The sequence below is a fragment of the Macadamia integrifolia genome, chromosome 6, assembly GCF_013358625.1.
Source record: "Macadamia integrifolia cultivar HAES 741 chromosome 6, SCU_Mint_v3, whole genome shotgun sequence".
Taxonomy (NCBI): Eukaryota; Viridiplantae; Streptophyta; class Magnoliopsida; order Proteales; family Proteaceae; genus Macadamia; species Macadamia integrifolia.
Genome location: NC_056562.1, coordinates 35034601 through 35050268, shown reverse-complemented (window position 1 = coordinate 35050268; position 15668 = coordinate 35034601). Strand labels below are relative to the sequence as shown.

At 37.2% G+C, this 15668-nt stretch overlaps 2 protein-coding genes across 9 annotated transcripts in view; one reads left to right on the top strand and one right to left on the bottom strand.

Moving 5' to 3' along the window:
• LOC122082008 (E3 ubiquitin-protein ligase RZFP34) overlaps window positions 1–2382 on the bottom strand; it is a 3132-nt gene extending 750 nt beyond the window's left edge. Inside the window, exons 1-10 of the mRNA XM_042649482.1 lie at window positions 2251–2382; window positions 1716–1864; window positions 1510–1597; window positions 1310–1369; window positions 989–1021; window positions 829–906; window positions 639–682; window positions 507–547; window positions 329–411; window positions 69–160 (exon numbers count right to left, since the gene is read on the bottom strand). Coding sequence (XP_042505416.1) covers window positions 69–160; window positions 329–411; window positions 507–547; window positions 639–682; window positions 829–906; window positions 989–1021; window positions 1310–1369; window positions 1510–1597; window positions 1716–1741 — 545 coding nt within the window. The 5' untranslated portion in view covers window positions 1742–1864; window positions 2251–2382. The remainder of the gene's footprint in view (window positions 1–68; window positions 161–328; window positions 412–506; window positions 548–638; window positions 683–828; window positions 907–988; window positions 1022–1309; window positions 1370–1509; window positions 1598–1715; window positions 1865–2250) is intronic.
• A 2588-nt stretch (window positions 2383–4970) lies between these two features.
• The window catches only part of LOC122081065 (pullulanase 1, chloroplastic), a 30252-nt gene continuing 19554 nt past the window's right edge, over window positions 4971–15668 (top strand). Inside the window, exons 1-9 of one of the 8 annotated variants that reach the window (XR_006140988.1) lie at window positions 4971–5610; window positions 5760–5901; window positions 6034–6086; window positions 6376–6484; window positions 6840–6976; window positions 7097–7296; window positions 7515–7664; window positions 8192–8252; window positions 9486–9606. Coding sequence is in view for 5 of the 8 variants with exons in the window: in XM_042648019.1 (XP_042503953.1) it covers window positions 5383–5610; window positions 5760–5901; window positions 6034–6086; window positions 6376–6484; window positions 6840–6976; window positions 7097–7296; window positions 7515–7664; window positions 8192–8252; window positions 9486–9606 (1201 nt within the window). In the remaining 3 variants the exon portion in view is untranslated. Of the gene's footprint in view, window positions 5611–5759; window positions 5902–6033; window positions 6087–6279; window positions 6485–6839; window positions 6977–7096; window positions 7297–7514; window positions 7665–8191; window positions 8253–9485; window positions 9607–15668 lie in introns of those variants that run through there. The other 7 variants (XR_006140990.1, XR_006140989.1, XM_042648018.1 and 4 more) reach the window with 7 other exon arrangements.

Below are 15668 nucleotides of genomic sequence, written 5' to 3'. Positions count from 1 at the left end.
CCCCCCCCCCCCCCCCCCCCCCCCCAGAAAAAAAAAATGGCCACTGGGTCTCCTTAAAAAATACTTACTGGAGGTGCTGCATCATCTCATTCAGACAGCCCAAATGTATTGTATGTCCACATTTTAATGCAGTAATCTCTTTCATTGAATCGAATATATACTGCAAATAGAAATGATGATAGAACTCAGGCCTCTAATAATCCCTTTCTTTTTCTTGATTTTGTTGAAGTTTGCACTTTTAGAATAAGACATACAAAACAACAAAGACAACCAACAAGTATTGAAGGAAAGAGTTGATAGTTTTTCTGTTTTCTTCTTCAAGTTTCACCTCAAAGCAGACCGGGCAGTTATGGTGCATTGCTCCTTCCACACAACGGTGTGAATCCTTCATCGACCTCGAATAACAGCATCCTGATGCAAGAATTTCAAAATCCCCAACATCAAATAATGTACAATATATGACAGAAGCTCCAATTAGCACCAAAATAAGGATCATTGTAGCTTACTGCATTTATTACAGTGAAAGAAGTTCTCCTGCCCACCAGTTCTGTAACAGCAACAAAGAGGATGCAAATTAGTCAGAATTTGAAGAAAGGTTTTTTTCTTAATTCTTTTAGATGTTAGGGGAATATATTTACCTGCAAATTCCACATTCATCACAATGATATTGGTTCTTTGAAACCTGCCATTTGCACCAGCTTGCTTCATAAGAAACCACTTAGATGTGCAAAAGGAGTCTAAGTTCTATTCCCCCCCCCCCCCCCACGAAGAGAAAGAGAGAGAGAGAGAGAGTCAAGTTCACATAAAAATTTCTTCTTTTTAACTTACATCATCATCAAAGAATTTGCATTTTGCACAGAAGTATTTCCCCATGCAAACCCCACAGTTGGTGCAATTTTGTTGAACCTAAGATAGAGATATAAATAAAATGATGATCAATCACCGATCACAATTTCAGCTTTTGATTGAGTATCCTGAATTAACTTACATCTTGTTCCGTGCCACAAAGCGAACAGATGACCTGAAAGTTTAATGGCAAAGAAACAATGGTTGCATCAGGTTTTTAATGAATAATTTAGAGCCTATGCAAGGAAAAAATTGCATAAAACTCTGTGATGCAGACAACCTGGTTAACAGGATATATCCCTAGAAGAAGTTGAAAACATTATCCATAACTAGGTTTCTTTTTACAAAAAAGTCATGACTTTTACGTACGAGACACCAAATAACTTGTAGCCCAACCGACTTAAAAGAAGAAAATAGTAAGAAGATGAAATAATTCAGAAAGAAAATATAGTGAAAAACTAACCTTTTTCACTTCATGACGAGGAACTTCATGCCTATCGAGCGTATCAACTTCCATGGAGTTCTGTTTCAGGATCACCCATCATCAGGAAATCGTTGTAAGTGAATACTAGAAGCCAACCAAATATAAAAATCATGTGGACCATAAGACCCAATTTTCAATGGGAGAAATAAGGAAGAAGAGAAAAGAAAAATCATCTGGACCTTAGTTTCATTATGGCAATGCCTGCAATTGAAAATCTCATCGCAGCAAGGGGCTCTGATTTTACATCTCCTCCTGTAATGTGCGCACCTAAACAGCCAATTTCCGTTCAAAAATAACAAACCAGACAAACCTACCTCCCCCCACCCCCCCAAAAAAAAAAAAACCAAAAAAAAAGAAAAGAGTAATTGGTAGAAGTGATAAATACCCGAAATCCCCAGATCCAAGCTCCATCAAGGATTCGTCTTTCGTAGGAGATTAAAATATTCAGATGCAGAGACAAGTGGGTCACGAAACCGCTCGTTACTCTCTTCAAATATGCTCTTCAGCTTAATTTCTCCTTTATCTGGCCACAATCTAGTGAATCCAACCCCCCAAATAATCAACACCAAAAAACTGAAAATAGCGATTTCTTGTAAGCATTAACGAGGCAAAATGCAACCAATAGGCTCTGGTATTGTGTCTCAGGGAGATCAGAGACGACACTCGCAGAGTCAATCACCTTGAGATTTTATTATATTAGCACATAACTCTCTCTCTCTCTCTCTAGAAAAAAAAGTAATTATAAATCTATCGTCTTCTCCGGGTGTCCCCCTCCCCACTCCTTCCTTATCTTTATCCGCCTATTATCTCTATCCACCTCGATCTGACTAGACGGCACGTCAGCAATTTCAGAGAAAACCGTTCATGGATAATATGAATAAAAAAATGGGGAAAAGAAAGAAGAAAAAGATAACCTAAACCTGCTTAATTAGAAGCCGTCGTCGACGTTCTCTTGTGAAGAAGCTGCCTCCTCAATAACTGTAGAAAACGAGTTGAAAAGAAGGTAGAGAGATGCTTTTTATAACTACTGGGTCGGTGTTTGGCGGGAATACCACGTTGAAGTGCAAACGAATTTACCGTTTTAGCCAGAATCTGTGGGTGATCGTATTGGGAAGAGAGAAAACAACTAGCGGCCCCTAGATATTTTGGATTCCGGCCTAGTGGTCCACTTATCGGGTTCGCATGTGCTTTGCTATCCAGGTGGCTACTCACAAGTGGTACTTGGGAGGGGTAGCTTGTTCACACGTCACATGTCTATAAAACTTAAAAAAAAAAATTAAAAATTTCTACTTCGCCCACGGTTCAGTAACCAATCTCTTTCCGTCTGTCTCTGGTACTGACGTGGCACAAAATAAACCGTCAATCCGGGATTTTCAAAACTTCACACTCTTCACGTGGAAAGCTGGTCGACCCTCGACGGCTCGACCAGACCTCTTCTTCTTCTTCTCATCGAAATCTCCATCTGAATTAATTTTTAATGAAGCCTTGAGAAGTGGCGGATCCCAGCTTGAGGTGATAGTCATGGTTTGGCATCGGCCATATCGGTATTTTGGAGCCGGTACAGATGGTTTTGCACTAAAAAATATTGAAATCAGACCCCTTTTTTTTCAACCCATATTTTACCTACGTCTGTACCATTTCTGGGATGGATATCGGTATTCAATACTGATAGGTATCAGCTAGTACAGCTGATACCAAACCGATACGTAATACCATCTTCTATGATTCTATCGATGTATGAACAAAATGAAGAACATATTCCAGCTGCTATTTGTTCGCCAAAGCATAGGGATCTATGATCTGGTTTGGAACCGGGTGCCTTCGTCTTTTAGACTAATCAATTTAATGGTTAGACCTTATCAGTTACTTGGTCACCGAGTGGTTTTATCTCTCTTTATAAGTAAGTGTAATCATTGACTAATTGGGAATGAACTTATAGCTTAGTGGTGCAGTTATCCTGATCTAACATGAGACCAAGGCGAGGTCTGAGTGTTGGATCATTCTAACCTTCACCCTCTTTTAAGTAATAGTAGTAGGTAATAAGTAGTGTTTAATAATAATAATAATAAATAAATAAATAAATAAATAAGCACTATAACAATAATTGGTCTTCTTGGGCCCTCTCTGGGTCCCTCGTTGGGTTCCTTGGTTTGCATCTCATTGTTGGTCTTGTAAAATATATATTAAGATTAAGATGCATGTGATTAAGATGGGAAAAAAAAAAAAACATTATTAGGGTTTGAAAAGATAAAATAAGAGAAACCTAAGCTAGCTATGTTATCTTTCAATGATTAGAAACTCTAGCTTCATCAGTGGTTGCAAGGTTTTAGGTTGCTTGGATGGAGGTTTCAACCATTTTGTCAAATTTGCCTATACCTTTGGATTTTGGTTTAGTTCTTTCATGTTAATTTTGTTGTAAATTCACTCCCACAATCTATCATATTCACTTTCATCGTACTTTTCTTATATCAAATAAATTTTTTGTTTCATTTGAAATTTTATTTCCCCACAGATCAAAGACATGAGAAGTTTTTATTTTAAATTTAATTTCATTATTCACCCTCACAATCAGTCCAAGTGGTAATAAAAGTGAGGCATAAGTATTTGATTTGCTGCAGCCCTAAGAGCCCTCTTCTTCGGTCCTTGCAAATCAAGAACTTAAGAAAACACAAACGTAGGTCATCGATTAAGAAGATGTTATTCAAATTACCTTTAGTACTATTCAAATAAATTTTAAAAAATTTCCAAAGAAATATTTTACACTTTTGGTGAATTTTAATTTTCGAAAGATAGGCTGCAATGGGTTCCTAGCAGCCCCAGAGGATGATGGTCCACTTGAAGTAATGAAGTTAGCTGCAACTCTACTTAATTTTCTCATTAGTTGCTTATGTATGCATGTAAGCCAAAAAAGCAGACCAGAGAGAACCTGATAATAATCTGTTAATGAAAAAACAAAAATCGGTAAGAAACGAACCAAATCGAAATGAACTTGAGACAGGTCGAAATAAAAAAATTCCTTAACTATTTTAATTTAAATTAACCTAGTAATAGACCGGAATCGATTCAACAAAACCGATCGATTGGTAGTACGTTTTCGAAACTCACTCCTAGGTCTTTGAGAGTTTGCTTCATCCAAAGGATTTTGGCACAACATCTAGCAGCTGCAACATATTTGGCTTCGGTGGTAGATAGAACAACGGAGTTTTGTTTCTTGCTAAACCAAGAGACAAGGCAAGAGCCGAGAAAGTGACAAGATAATTTTTTTGGGGTCTGTAAATGAACCAGCATTTGAAATGTTTGGTCTAGCTCTTGCTGTCTGGCTTTCTTGCTTTAAACATTCTTAGTTAAACAGTTCAAAATGAGATGCCCCTACACACACACACTGGTGGTGTGCAAAAGACTCGATCCAACAAGAATATCCTAACCACCAATTAGAGGGCCTCTTTCAGAAACAAACTTTAGAAAGAAGTGGACTTTGTGAAAATAACAAAAGATCTGACCTCATGTGAAATTTCAACAAGTATTCTAGTTGCAAATAAGTGATTGTTCATATTCAATCTGCCGAAGAAAATACTAGGGTAATTCTCAATGAGTAGAGATGTAGTCCTCAAAACATGGGCCCTTCTCCTCAAAGAACTTGGGTGGAATAGAATATAGCATGGCATAAATGAATCTGAATTTTGTCCAAAGTTTTGAAAAATCATTTGCAATGCTAACCAATAAATGCTTCCTAAAGTTTTTGAAGTTGGAAGAGGTGGTGAAGGATTGTGAATGTGTGGGGTGATGGGGTGGAGGTGCGATAGTAGGGGATTGAGGGGTAGAGAAGGGTATAGTATGGTAGGCGTTGGTGAATGTGGTGGCCGGTTGTAGGATTTCCGAGCACTGAAAGCATCTTTTAGAAGGAAAAAGGAAACTTTAAAACGTGAACGTCATACGGAATCAGATCAAATCAATCTTACAGGAGGGAACAAGGGTGTGCTTCCAGCTTTTTTCGCAGAGATCCGTTGGGGCGGCGGGGCCTCCTTGCTTTTTAATTTTCCTCCGGGGCGGAGATGAGCATGTCTCTCTATTCATCTCTTTCTGTTCTCCCCCTCTACTCCAACTCCACTCACCTCCAACACCGCCTTTCTCATATTCAACCTCTAAATTCTCTCATTACAGCCTCCAATTACTCGACTTCAAGGCCTTCGATTACTACTCTGCACTTACCTCCCAGAAACCGCAAAGTGGACATCACTTGCTGCTGCTCCATGCCCGTCGAGCAGGTTTCATCGCCGCAGGTTTATCCTATTCGTTTCTTCTTCTTCTTCTTCCTCCATTTCTGTTTCTTGGACGCCAATCGTCGTATTCATTTGGTCTCATCTTTCATAGTTTATCAATTGAACTGTTGCAGAAGCGTAGCATTCATCTTACTTCACAATCCTTGCAGTTGCAGGGTCTTTTATCATACTCTAGAGCATATTGGGTTTCAAGATCTTTAATCGCGTGGGATGTGGACGTTGGAAACGGTTCTTGCTATCTATACGCCAGTAGAACTGCCGGTTTAGTTCTTACAGACGACGGCGTACAAGGTTCGGAACTCGGTGTTCTCCTTAATCCTTCTGATAGCGCACTATCGACGATCGACGTTCTATTGATTGACTGGGAGGTGCGATCATTTGTTAGGAAACTATGCTCACTGATCCTGTTGTTCACTTCTACAGGTGAAGATGTGGTGATTAAGCTCGAAGACTACAATGGTGGACTCCAATTGAATGTGCGCTGCTGATTTCTTTGCATACATCTAGCAAACTTTGCGTACCTTTATTTGTTATTGTTAACTCCTTGCTGCCTCTTTGTGTTTGCTTCAGTTTAATTTTTTGTATGTTCTTCTCTCCCCACGCAGGAATAAAAGAGAAAATATCAGAGAAATAGAAAATAAGCTTTACTAACTAAAATTGATTTTTCAGGGAATACTTTTCTATTGAAAGAAATGGAGCCTCAGCAAGTTATAAACAATAACTGATGTTTAACTGCTTTCCATGCCATATTCTGCATTTCTTCAGGTAATAGAGAAGTTCCCTCACATCTGTAGCTATAGAGCTTTTAAAGTCCCATTAAACGTGGATGTGAAAAGCCTCCTCAAATGCCAGTTAGCAGTTGCCTCTTTTCATGGTAAGAAGTGATGACCGTTTCTTTTAGTTTTTTTCTGACCATTTTTCATGAAGAAAGGCAGGAGACAATTATTCCCTGATCAGGAGAGGTCATGGGAGATTGTCCACGTCACATCTGATTTCTCCTAGACAAACCATAATTTGCAGAGGGGTTGGGTGCCTATCCTGGTCGATTTTTGGGCTCTCAATGCATCTGTTTGTCAACCAAGAATATATTTACATTTATGTTTGATTTTCTCATTATACCTACTAATAGCTCTTAATGTTCTATCTACATGTGTAACGTTGGATTTTCTTTGATTTTTTGAACTGACATCCATTTGGCTTACAATTGCAAGTTATTTCTTCTTATACAGCTGATGGGCTTTGCACCAATGCTACTGGTTTACAGTTACCTGGTGTTTTAGATGATTTATTTGCATACAATGGTCCACTTGGTGCTGTTTTCACAGAAGAAGCAGTGTCACTTTCCCTTTGGGCTCCTACTGCTCAAGTATTACATCTTCTGATATTCATGTAGTCCACTTAGCTTTTCTGTTGGCTCTCCCTTGCAACCTCCCAATCCCCAACAAAGAAAAGTCACATGTCTTTTATCCTTTGTTCATGAGAGCAGGTGGTACGTGCTTGCATCTATAGTGGCCCATCAGGTGGCAATCCCTTGGAGAGTGTCCTGCTTGAGGAGGACAATGGTGTTTGGACTGTGAATGGACCAAGAACTTGGGAAGGCTGCTACTATGTCTATGAAGTCTCCGTCTATCATCCTAGCACCTTGCAAATTGAAATGTGCACAACAAATGATCCATATGCAAGAGGGTATGGTGGTAATCTTATTCTGCCAAAACTTATTCCGAAAATAGCTTAGGTGTTGCTCAAGTTTAAGGCATATTATCTATCTTCACATGCCTCTATGTAATTGCATGCATGCATATCTCTACGTGTGTATGATGGTTGTACTGTCATTGAACTGCAGTTGATTGTACTTGCGTATGAATATTTCATATTATGTTGACCTTTTCATCCCTTTGGACTAGGATCTCATCGGATGGCATGAGGACATTGTTGATCAATCTTGATTGTGATAACTTAAAACCAGAGGGTTGGGATGGATTGGCAGATGAGAAACCTTTACTTTCTTCCTTTTCTGATATCAGTATTTATGAGTTGCACGTACGAGATTTCAGGTTTACCTTTTACCCTTTGTTGTTTATTATTTATTTATTTTTCTTTATCTTCTGTATGTAGTATGTCTGATTTACTGTAGTGTTTAACGTACTAACAAACTGCTGCAAATTGTTCAATACTCATAATCTATTTTACCTACATTTTAGATGTTGAAGATAGTTTTGAGTAAAGGTAGAAACATAATGACCAGGGTTTACCTTTCCAATTAAGTTCTGGGCTTGGGAGTGGCGAACATTGCTTTTGCTAGCTCTGACTTTTCTTACTTTATCCTCGTACATGGTTACAACTTGAATATATGTACAAAATGGATCTTCAACACAGCAAATAAGGGTTGAGCATCATTTGAGAAATCCTTGCTGTTACCCTATTCCAAACACTGCGTATGATACTTTTGTTGATTAAATGTTCTCAAATCCTGAAACCTGATTTTAATGGCAATCCTTTTGATTGCATTCACTTGAAGATTACTTTTTTGAAGATTACTTTTAACTTTCTATTCCTATTTGTATCACTGTTGCAACTACAGTGCTAGCGATCAGACTGTGAGACCTGATCTCCGCGGTGGTTATCTTGCATTCACCTCTCAGGTAGTGTTTGTTCATTTGAACCTAAGTTCCTGAGTTAACCATAAAGTTCCTCAAAATACTTCTAAATTTTTTTTTTAAAGACATTGTCAATGCACTATTAAGGCTCGTATTTTCCCTTTTACTGGACCCATTTTGCTTGACTAGGATATGGATTGTCAGAAGTTTGTTATATAATTTTTATTATTAATCCTTATTTGTGTTGATAGGCTAGGAAGCAACTAGGGCTATGCTGGGTTTGGAAACTAGTTAATTTTGGAAAGGGCCAAGCCCGAGGTCCATACCCTTGTAGTTCAAATTTATGTCAAAATTTTTTTTTCCTTGGGGCCAATATTTTGGTTGATCAGCTATGGCTTTATATAGAGAACTGAAGGAGGCATGATTATGTTTTTACTTTTGAAGCACTTCTTGCAGTGTGCTATGAAAATACTGCACAAGAGTACTTTTTGAGGGGCAGCATAATGTATGTTGATCTGATAAACTATTTCCTCCTGATGAGAAAACAGTCTGTTAGGCGGCTAGTAGAGAGGAAATTATTGAGGGTATTGGGTGGCTGTTGCTAGAAGGGAACTATCTAAGCTTAGGAAAACTTTCACGTTAATGCATGGACATTAGTAGAAACAAGAGTTTTATAATATAGTTAAATCATTGAGGGAGGGAAGCGGAAGAGCCTGTAGTGTGTTTCATTTGGATTTGTACAAGTGTATACAAAATCTATCTTTTTTGCTCCTTACTGGCAGGTATAAAAGTTGATATGGTATCATGTAATGGGATAATTAGATAGCAATGAGTTATTGGTTCTATTTTGCAAAGGAACTGATGTTTCAGTGCATAATAATGCCTATCAATACAGCTTCTATCTTATTTGTGGCAAGGTCCTTTAAGTGATCCTTTCAACCATGACCGAAGTAGATGTAGAGGAATACGAGAACATATGGTAGTAGTAGCAACTATGATAATGGAAACGTTCTAACGGTTAGAAGAGCATTGGGAGGTGCAAAGATAATTCAAGGCATGAATATATGGCTTGCAGTTCACGACGGGAATATTCTATGGTGGCGTTGGGTTTTCTAGCATTGTGTACTTGGTCCCAATCCCAATTGAGGATTATCTGACTTAACAGCTGGCATAAAGCTTTATACTGTCACTGTTATATTATCTGTTTATTGAATTATTTTCTCATTTGTATTCTGTATATATAATCTATTGATGAGTATTATGTACTACTGCTTATAGGATTCTGCAGGCATACATCACCTAAAGAAGTTATCAGCTGCTGGTCTAACTCATGTTCATCTATTGCCAACATTCCAGTTTGGTGGTGTTGATGATGAGAAGGAGAAATGGGAGTACGCAGGTTATTTATTCGTACCTTTGTTGGGCATTTTTTTTCTTTCAGTAGGCCTGTGTTTGGCAGTGGATGCAAGTGCTTGAATGGCTTAGAATTGATTTTCTGCATCTTTAATTGAATACTTGATTTATATGCAGTTTGGTTTAAGCCCTCCATACCTGTTGTTAACAAAGCAACTACCTACTTCCTTGTGTGGTAGAATTAGGTTCCAATGTTCCATTGGGCTTTTGAAGGTAAGTCTGTTCAAATAATAACTTAGAAAGCTAGTCTATGCAGTGAACAAAGATTGAATAATTCATCCTAGTGGTGAGTCTTAACAAAGTTGTAGCCTTCAATAGGCTGTTGAAGGTGGGATTAATCTGTGTTATCCAAATTCGATTCAACTACTAAATGACTGCATCTGAATTTGATCTTAGAGCCATGAGATGTTTTATTATCAGGGTCTAATTTTGGATCTGATATGAGTTGTGTCCATAGTAAATTTGTGAATAATTTGGGAAAAATGCATTTTATGGTTAATTTGGTCTGAATCCGAACAAGTCTGAAGGATTGGGGGAACTCTCATTTTTGGGGTTTTGCAGATAATAGAGAAATGAATAGTCCTGGAAAGTTGAAATATTTACATATCTCCCCTCCCCCCCGGCGGAAAGAAAATACTTTTTGGTCCCCTAAGTTTTTAATTCCTGAACTAAATTGTTCTCGACCTTTTAGTGTATTCTATTTTTGATGGTATTTTGAACCCCCTTTTTTCTTAAAATTTGCAAATCAAGTTTAACCCAACTTTTTGGTGTTATAATTTATTTCCAAATCCAAATTACTAACTAGGTCATGTTTGACTTGGTTAGATGTTTGGTCATGCTATCATTAACTAGGAGCAACTCTACATATTCTTGTACAAAGGGGATTGATTCTGTGAAAGATGGAATCAGTACATGGAAATTTACTGTCATAAAAATACCATCGATGGAAATTAAATCTAGAACCTTCTAGTGCTAATTTTGACCAGCAAAGATGATTGGCAATTGATGATATTGTATTAATATAGTCAATGTCCTTAGGAAGCAACAAGTTTTGTGTGTGTCCATATGTGTGTGTGTGTGTGCGCGCGTGCACGCTAATATATGTCTGTGCATGTGCATAGTGCGCGTGTGCGTGCTATGTGCATTTACGTCTGTTTGCAGGTATGTATGCATATCAATATGAAGACATCAATATTTGGAGTTCCTGCTTGTGCCAAAAACCAGCATTTTGGCTTTGCTTCTCTCTTTGGATATAAAGTTTCTATTCAGTGTTGCACATGTACCTCCTGGTCTGTAAGACTGTAACATGTTATTTGCGAACTAAAGTGAATGATAATTTATTGAACAGGAAAAAAAACTCAATAGAAACTTAACTTCTAACTCGGCATATTGGAATACAACTATTTAACATTTTTTTTGACACTTCCGTTCATAAGACTGAGAGTTCACTTTTGTTTTTTTTTTTTTTTTTTTTTTTCATTATACATTGGTAAAGCATATGTGTAGTTGGGACAAGGCTGAGCTGTGTTGTTGTTGTTGTATTGGTAAAGCATGTGTATTTTTTGTATATCAATGAACTCAGTTGTACTTTGTGGAATTTAGTATTTCCATGTTTCTAAGAGTTTTTTTTTTTTTTTTGGGTACAAGTTTCTAAGAGTTACTATTGTATTTGTTGAAAAGTTTTTTATTTGTAGTATCCTCACTTGAGTTATCGCTAACTTGGTATTATATAAACTCTAAACTTGGACTTGTCATGTGAAGCAATCCCTTTCTCCAATTCTCATATGCTTGGTTCAGTTTTTTAAGTCTGGCCAACGATGAAGGGAATGATTAGTTTAAAACGTTAAAAGTGGTTGGAAATCTTCAACTGGAAAATCTAACTCCCTACTAGGATTCCACAGCCTTTGATTGGGTGGTTGAGCATCCTACATGTTTAATATCTATTTCCTTATTTTCCTTTTATTAGTTTTTTTTTTTTTTTTTAATTGTTTTTCTAGCTTTTGTTGGATATGGGTGGAGTATAATATGGAACATGTGGATAAATCATAGGGATAGGCAATAAAATTGGATACATAGCAGCAAGGAAACAATTAAGGCACCGTTTGACAACGATTCTGTGTCTAGAAACGGCAGAAACATAAATTCACATTTCTGGGAACAGAAACGGAATTTAAGGTGTTTGATGAACCTTGTTTCTCGAAACGTTTCTCGCAAGCAATGTTGTTTGATAACAGTCGTTTCTGGAAACGTTTCTCGCAGGCATTGATGTTTGTTTAAAACAATACATCCCCAAATTTGTTTAATTTAATTTTAAAGAAAGTCATAATAACCCTTTCTTCGAACACGAAAGAAGCGACTAAACCACCTTCCACACTTTATCGTACATCATATTAATCTACAAAACATTATATAGTACTAATATTCCCAATATGTCAAATGTCTGACATCAACTTCAGCATTCTGGCATGACCGTCTAACTGCCACAGTTGTTTATGTCCAACTTATTAACTGCATCTAAGATATTTGTAAATATCCTTCACTTTTCCTGAGATACTTCAATCTCGCTTTTCAATACTCTAGTCTTCTTTTCTTCACCTTTGATTGCTCTTTGTAAGTATCCCTTCACAAAATTAGAGGATGGTGTTGATGAAGATGAATGGGCTTCAATCGTCAAACTTCTCGCACAATCGGATGAACGTGCACTTGAGGAACTGCTGTCACCATAAATCCATCCGAAAAATTTGCAACCTCGATCTGGGGCCTATAAGTTACTTTAAGTGAATTAGGACAATAATTGCCAAAATTATACAACTATACATAAAATAATGATATAAAGTTATATCTCAGTTATTTTGGACAACACCAGAATCAATGATTATAGTTTGTTTCGGTTTTCGTGATGCGTACGTTACATTGTCCTTCGCCACAATCACATATTCGAAATTCATCTACCCACATGAAAATATCATTATGCCTCGGACATTCGAAGTACGCTTTACCACTGGCCCTTGTTTGGTTGTGAACTTATCGCACAATCCATTACAATATCCGCACCTAGCCAGTATGGTGTCATTGGAAGACATCTATAGAGCACAAATTCTACCAATCATACCAAAGTATCATGTATGGAAAAAATCGTATGTGTAACAATAACATATAATCAAATTCTAAAACATTATATGTTAGCACAACATTAATACAATTTAAAAAATACTGTTACTACTACATCATTCCCAAGTAAGATAAGTTCAGTAAAACCAATTAAATTACTCAATACTTTGTGAAACATATAATACATTCCTATTGTGATTGGAAAAATTTACGATCCACCTAACGGAATCATAGCCATTCTTCTCAATAGAGCCAATTGATTGGCTATATTTAGGTGTACAGAGGACATTTCTCTGCTGAGTGCCTTTGGGATGTATCAGATGTGGAAGCATGATACACATGAGGATTGAGATTCATAGGGTCTTCTACATCTTGTTCGCTTCCAAAATGATTAAATAACTCATCTTGAATTGCATGTTCCTTAATGTAAACATCTTGTTCGCTTCCAAAATGATTAAATAACTCATCTTGAATTGCCCGTTCCTTGATGTAATTGTGGATCCCACAACAAGCGATGAACATATTATTATGCTAGGGATATTACATATAGGCAAGTATTATGTGACCTGCTAAATGTGATGATAATTACAGAGATGTCAAATGAGCCCAATACCAACATCACAGGGTCGTCTAGTGATGATGATGATGATATGATTATATTATACCAGTTCCAAAATCTGCTAAGTACATATCGAATGATAGAACCTCTGAATGATAGTAGTACACAGAAGCTGTAATGGTAGCAGAGATTCTCGCAGGACATTCAGACTTGTCCTACTGAGAGTTTCCAAAATGACTAAATAACTCATCTTGAATTGCATGTTCCTTAATGTAAACATCTTGTTCGCTTCCAAAATGATTAAATAACTCATCTTGAATTGCCCGTTCCTTGATGTAATTGTGGATCCCACAACAAGCGATGAACATATTATTATGCTAGGGATATTACATATAGGCAAGTATTATGTGACCTGCTAAATGTGATGATAATTACAGAGATGTCAAATGAGCCCAATACCAACATCACAGGGTCGTCTAGTGATGATGATGATGATATGATTATATTATACCAGTTCCAAAATCTGCTAAGTACATATCGAATGATAGATCCTCTGAATGATAGTAGTACACAGAAGCTGTAATGGTAGCAGAGATTCTCGCAGGACATTCAGACTTGTCCTACTGAGAGTTTAGAGTTGAAACAATATGCGAGATAGAATGGTACATAGAGGCTAGTTAGAGGACAGTCTTTTCATTCAAGTAGATGAGCAACTAGCAATATTTCTCATGATAGTAGGTCAAAGTTTGAGTAATAGACAAATCCAACGAAGATTCAATCGATCCGGATAGACGATTAGTGTTGTCTTCCATACCAAGACCGTATAACACAGACTAACTAGGTTGATCAAAGACGATAATGGTTTATCAAAGACTGTTCTCCCTTCTAGTAATAGCCACCCAATACCAAAACCGTATGGAAGACAACACTAATCGTCTGTCCGGATCGATTGAATCTCCATTGGATTTGCTATTACTCAAACCTTGACCTACTATCATGAGAAATATTGCTAGCTGCTCATCTACTCGAATGAAACGACTGTCCTCTAACCAGCTTCTATGTACCATTCTATCTCGCAGGTTGAGAAATACATGTCTTTTAACTCTAAACTCTCGGTAGCACAAGTCTGAATGTCCTACGAGAATCTCTGTTACCATTACAGCTCCTTTGTAACTACTATCGTTCAGAGGTTCTCTCATTCGATATGTACTTAGTAGGTTTTAGAACTAGTATAATATAATCATATCATCATCATCACTAGACGATCCTGTGATGTTGGTATCGGGCTCATTTGACATCCCTGTAATTATCACCACATTTAGCAGGTCACATAATACTTGCCTATATGTAATATCCCTAGCATAATGTGTTCATCGCTTGTTGTGGGATCCACAATTACATCAAGGAACAAGTAATTCAAGATGAGTTATTTAACCATTTTGGAAGCGAACAAGATGTAAAAGACCCTATGAATCCCGATCCTCGTGTGTATCGTGCTTCCACATCTGATACGTCCCAGAGACGCTCAACCAGATAAATGTTCTTGGTATGCCTAAATATAGCCAATCAATTGGCTATATCGAGGAGAATGGCTACGATTCCGTTAGGTGGATCGTAAATTTTGCCAATCACCGTAGGAATGTGTTATATGTTTCACAAAGTATTGAGTAATTTAATTGGTTTTACTGAACTTGGGAATGATGTAGTAGTAACAGTATTTTTTAAATTGTATTAATGTTGTGCTAGCATATAGTGTTTTAGAATTTGATTATGTTATTGTTACACATACGATTTTTTCCATACATGATACTTTGGTATGATTGGTAGAATTTATGCTCTATAGATGTCTTCCAGTGACACCATACTGGCTAGGTGCGGATTTTGTAATGGATTGTGCGATAAGTTCACAACCAAACAAGGGCCTAATAGTGGTAGAGCGTACTTTAAATGTCCGAGGCATAATGATATTTTCATTTGGGTAGATGAATTTCGAATATGTGATTGTGGCGAAGGACAATGTAAGGTCCGCGTCGCGAAGACCGAAGCAAACTATAATCGTTGATTCTGGTGTTGTCCAAAATAACTGGGATATAACTTTATATCATTATTTTATGTATAGTTGTATAATTTTGGCAATTATTGTCCTAATTCACTTAAAGTAACTTACAGGCCCAAGATCGAGGTTGCAAATTTTTTGGATGGATTTATGATGACAGCAGTTCCTTAAGTGCACGTTCATCCGATTGTGCGGGAAGTTTGACGATTGAAGCCCATTCATCTTCATCAGCACCATCTTCTAATTTTGTGAAGGGATACTTACAAAGAGCAATCAAAGGTGAAGAGAAGAAGACTAGAGTATTGAAAAGCGAGATTGAAGT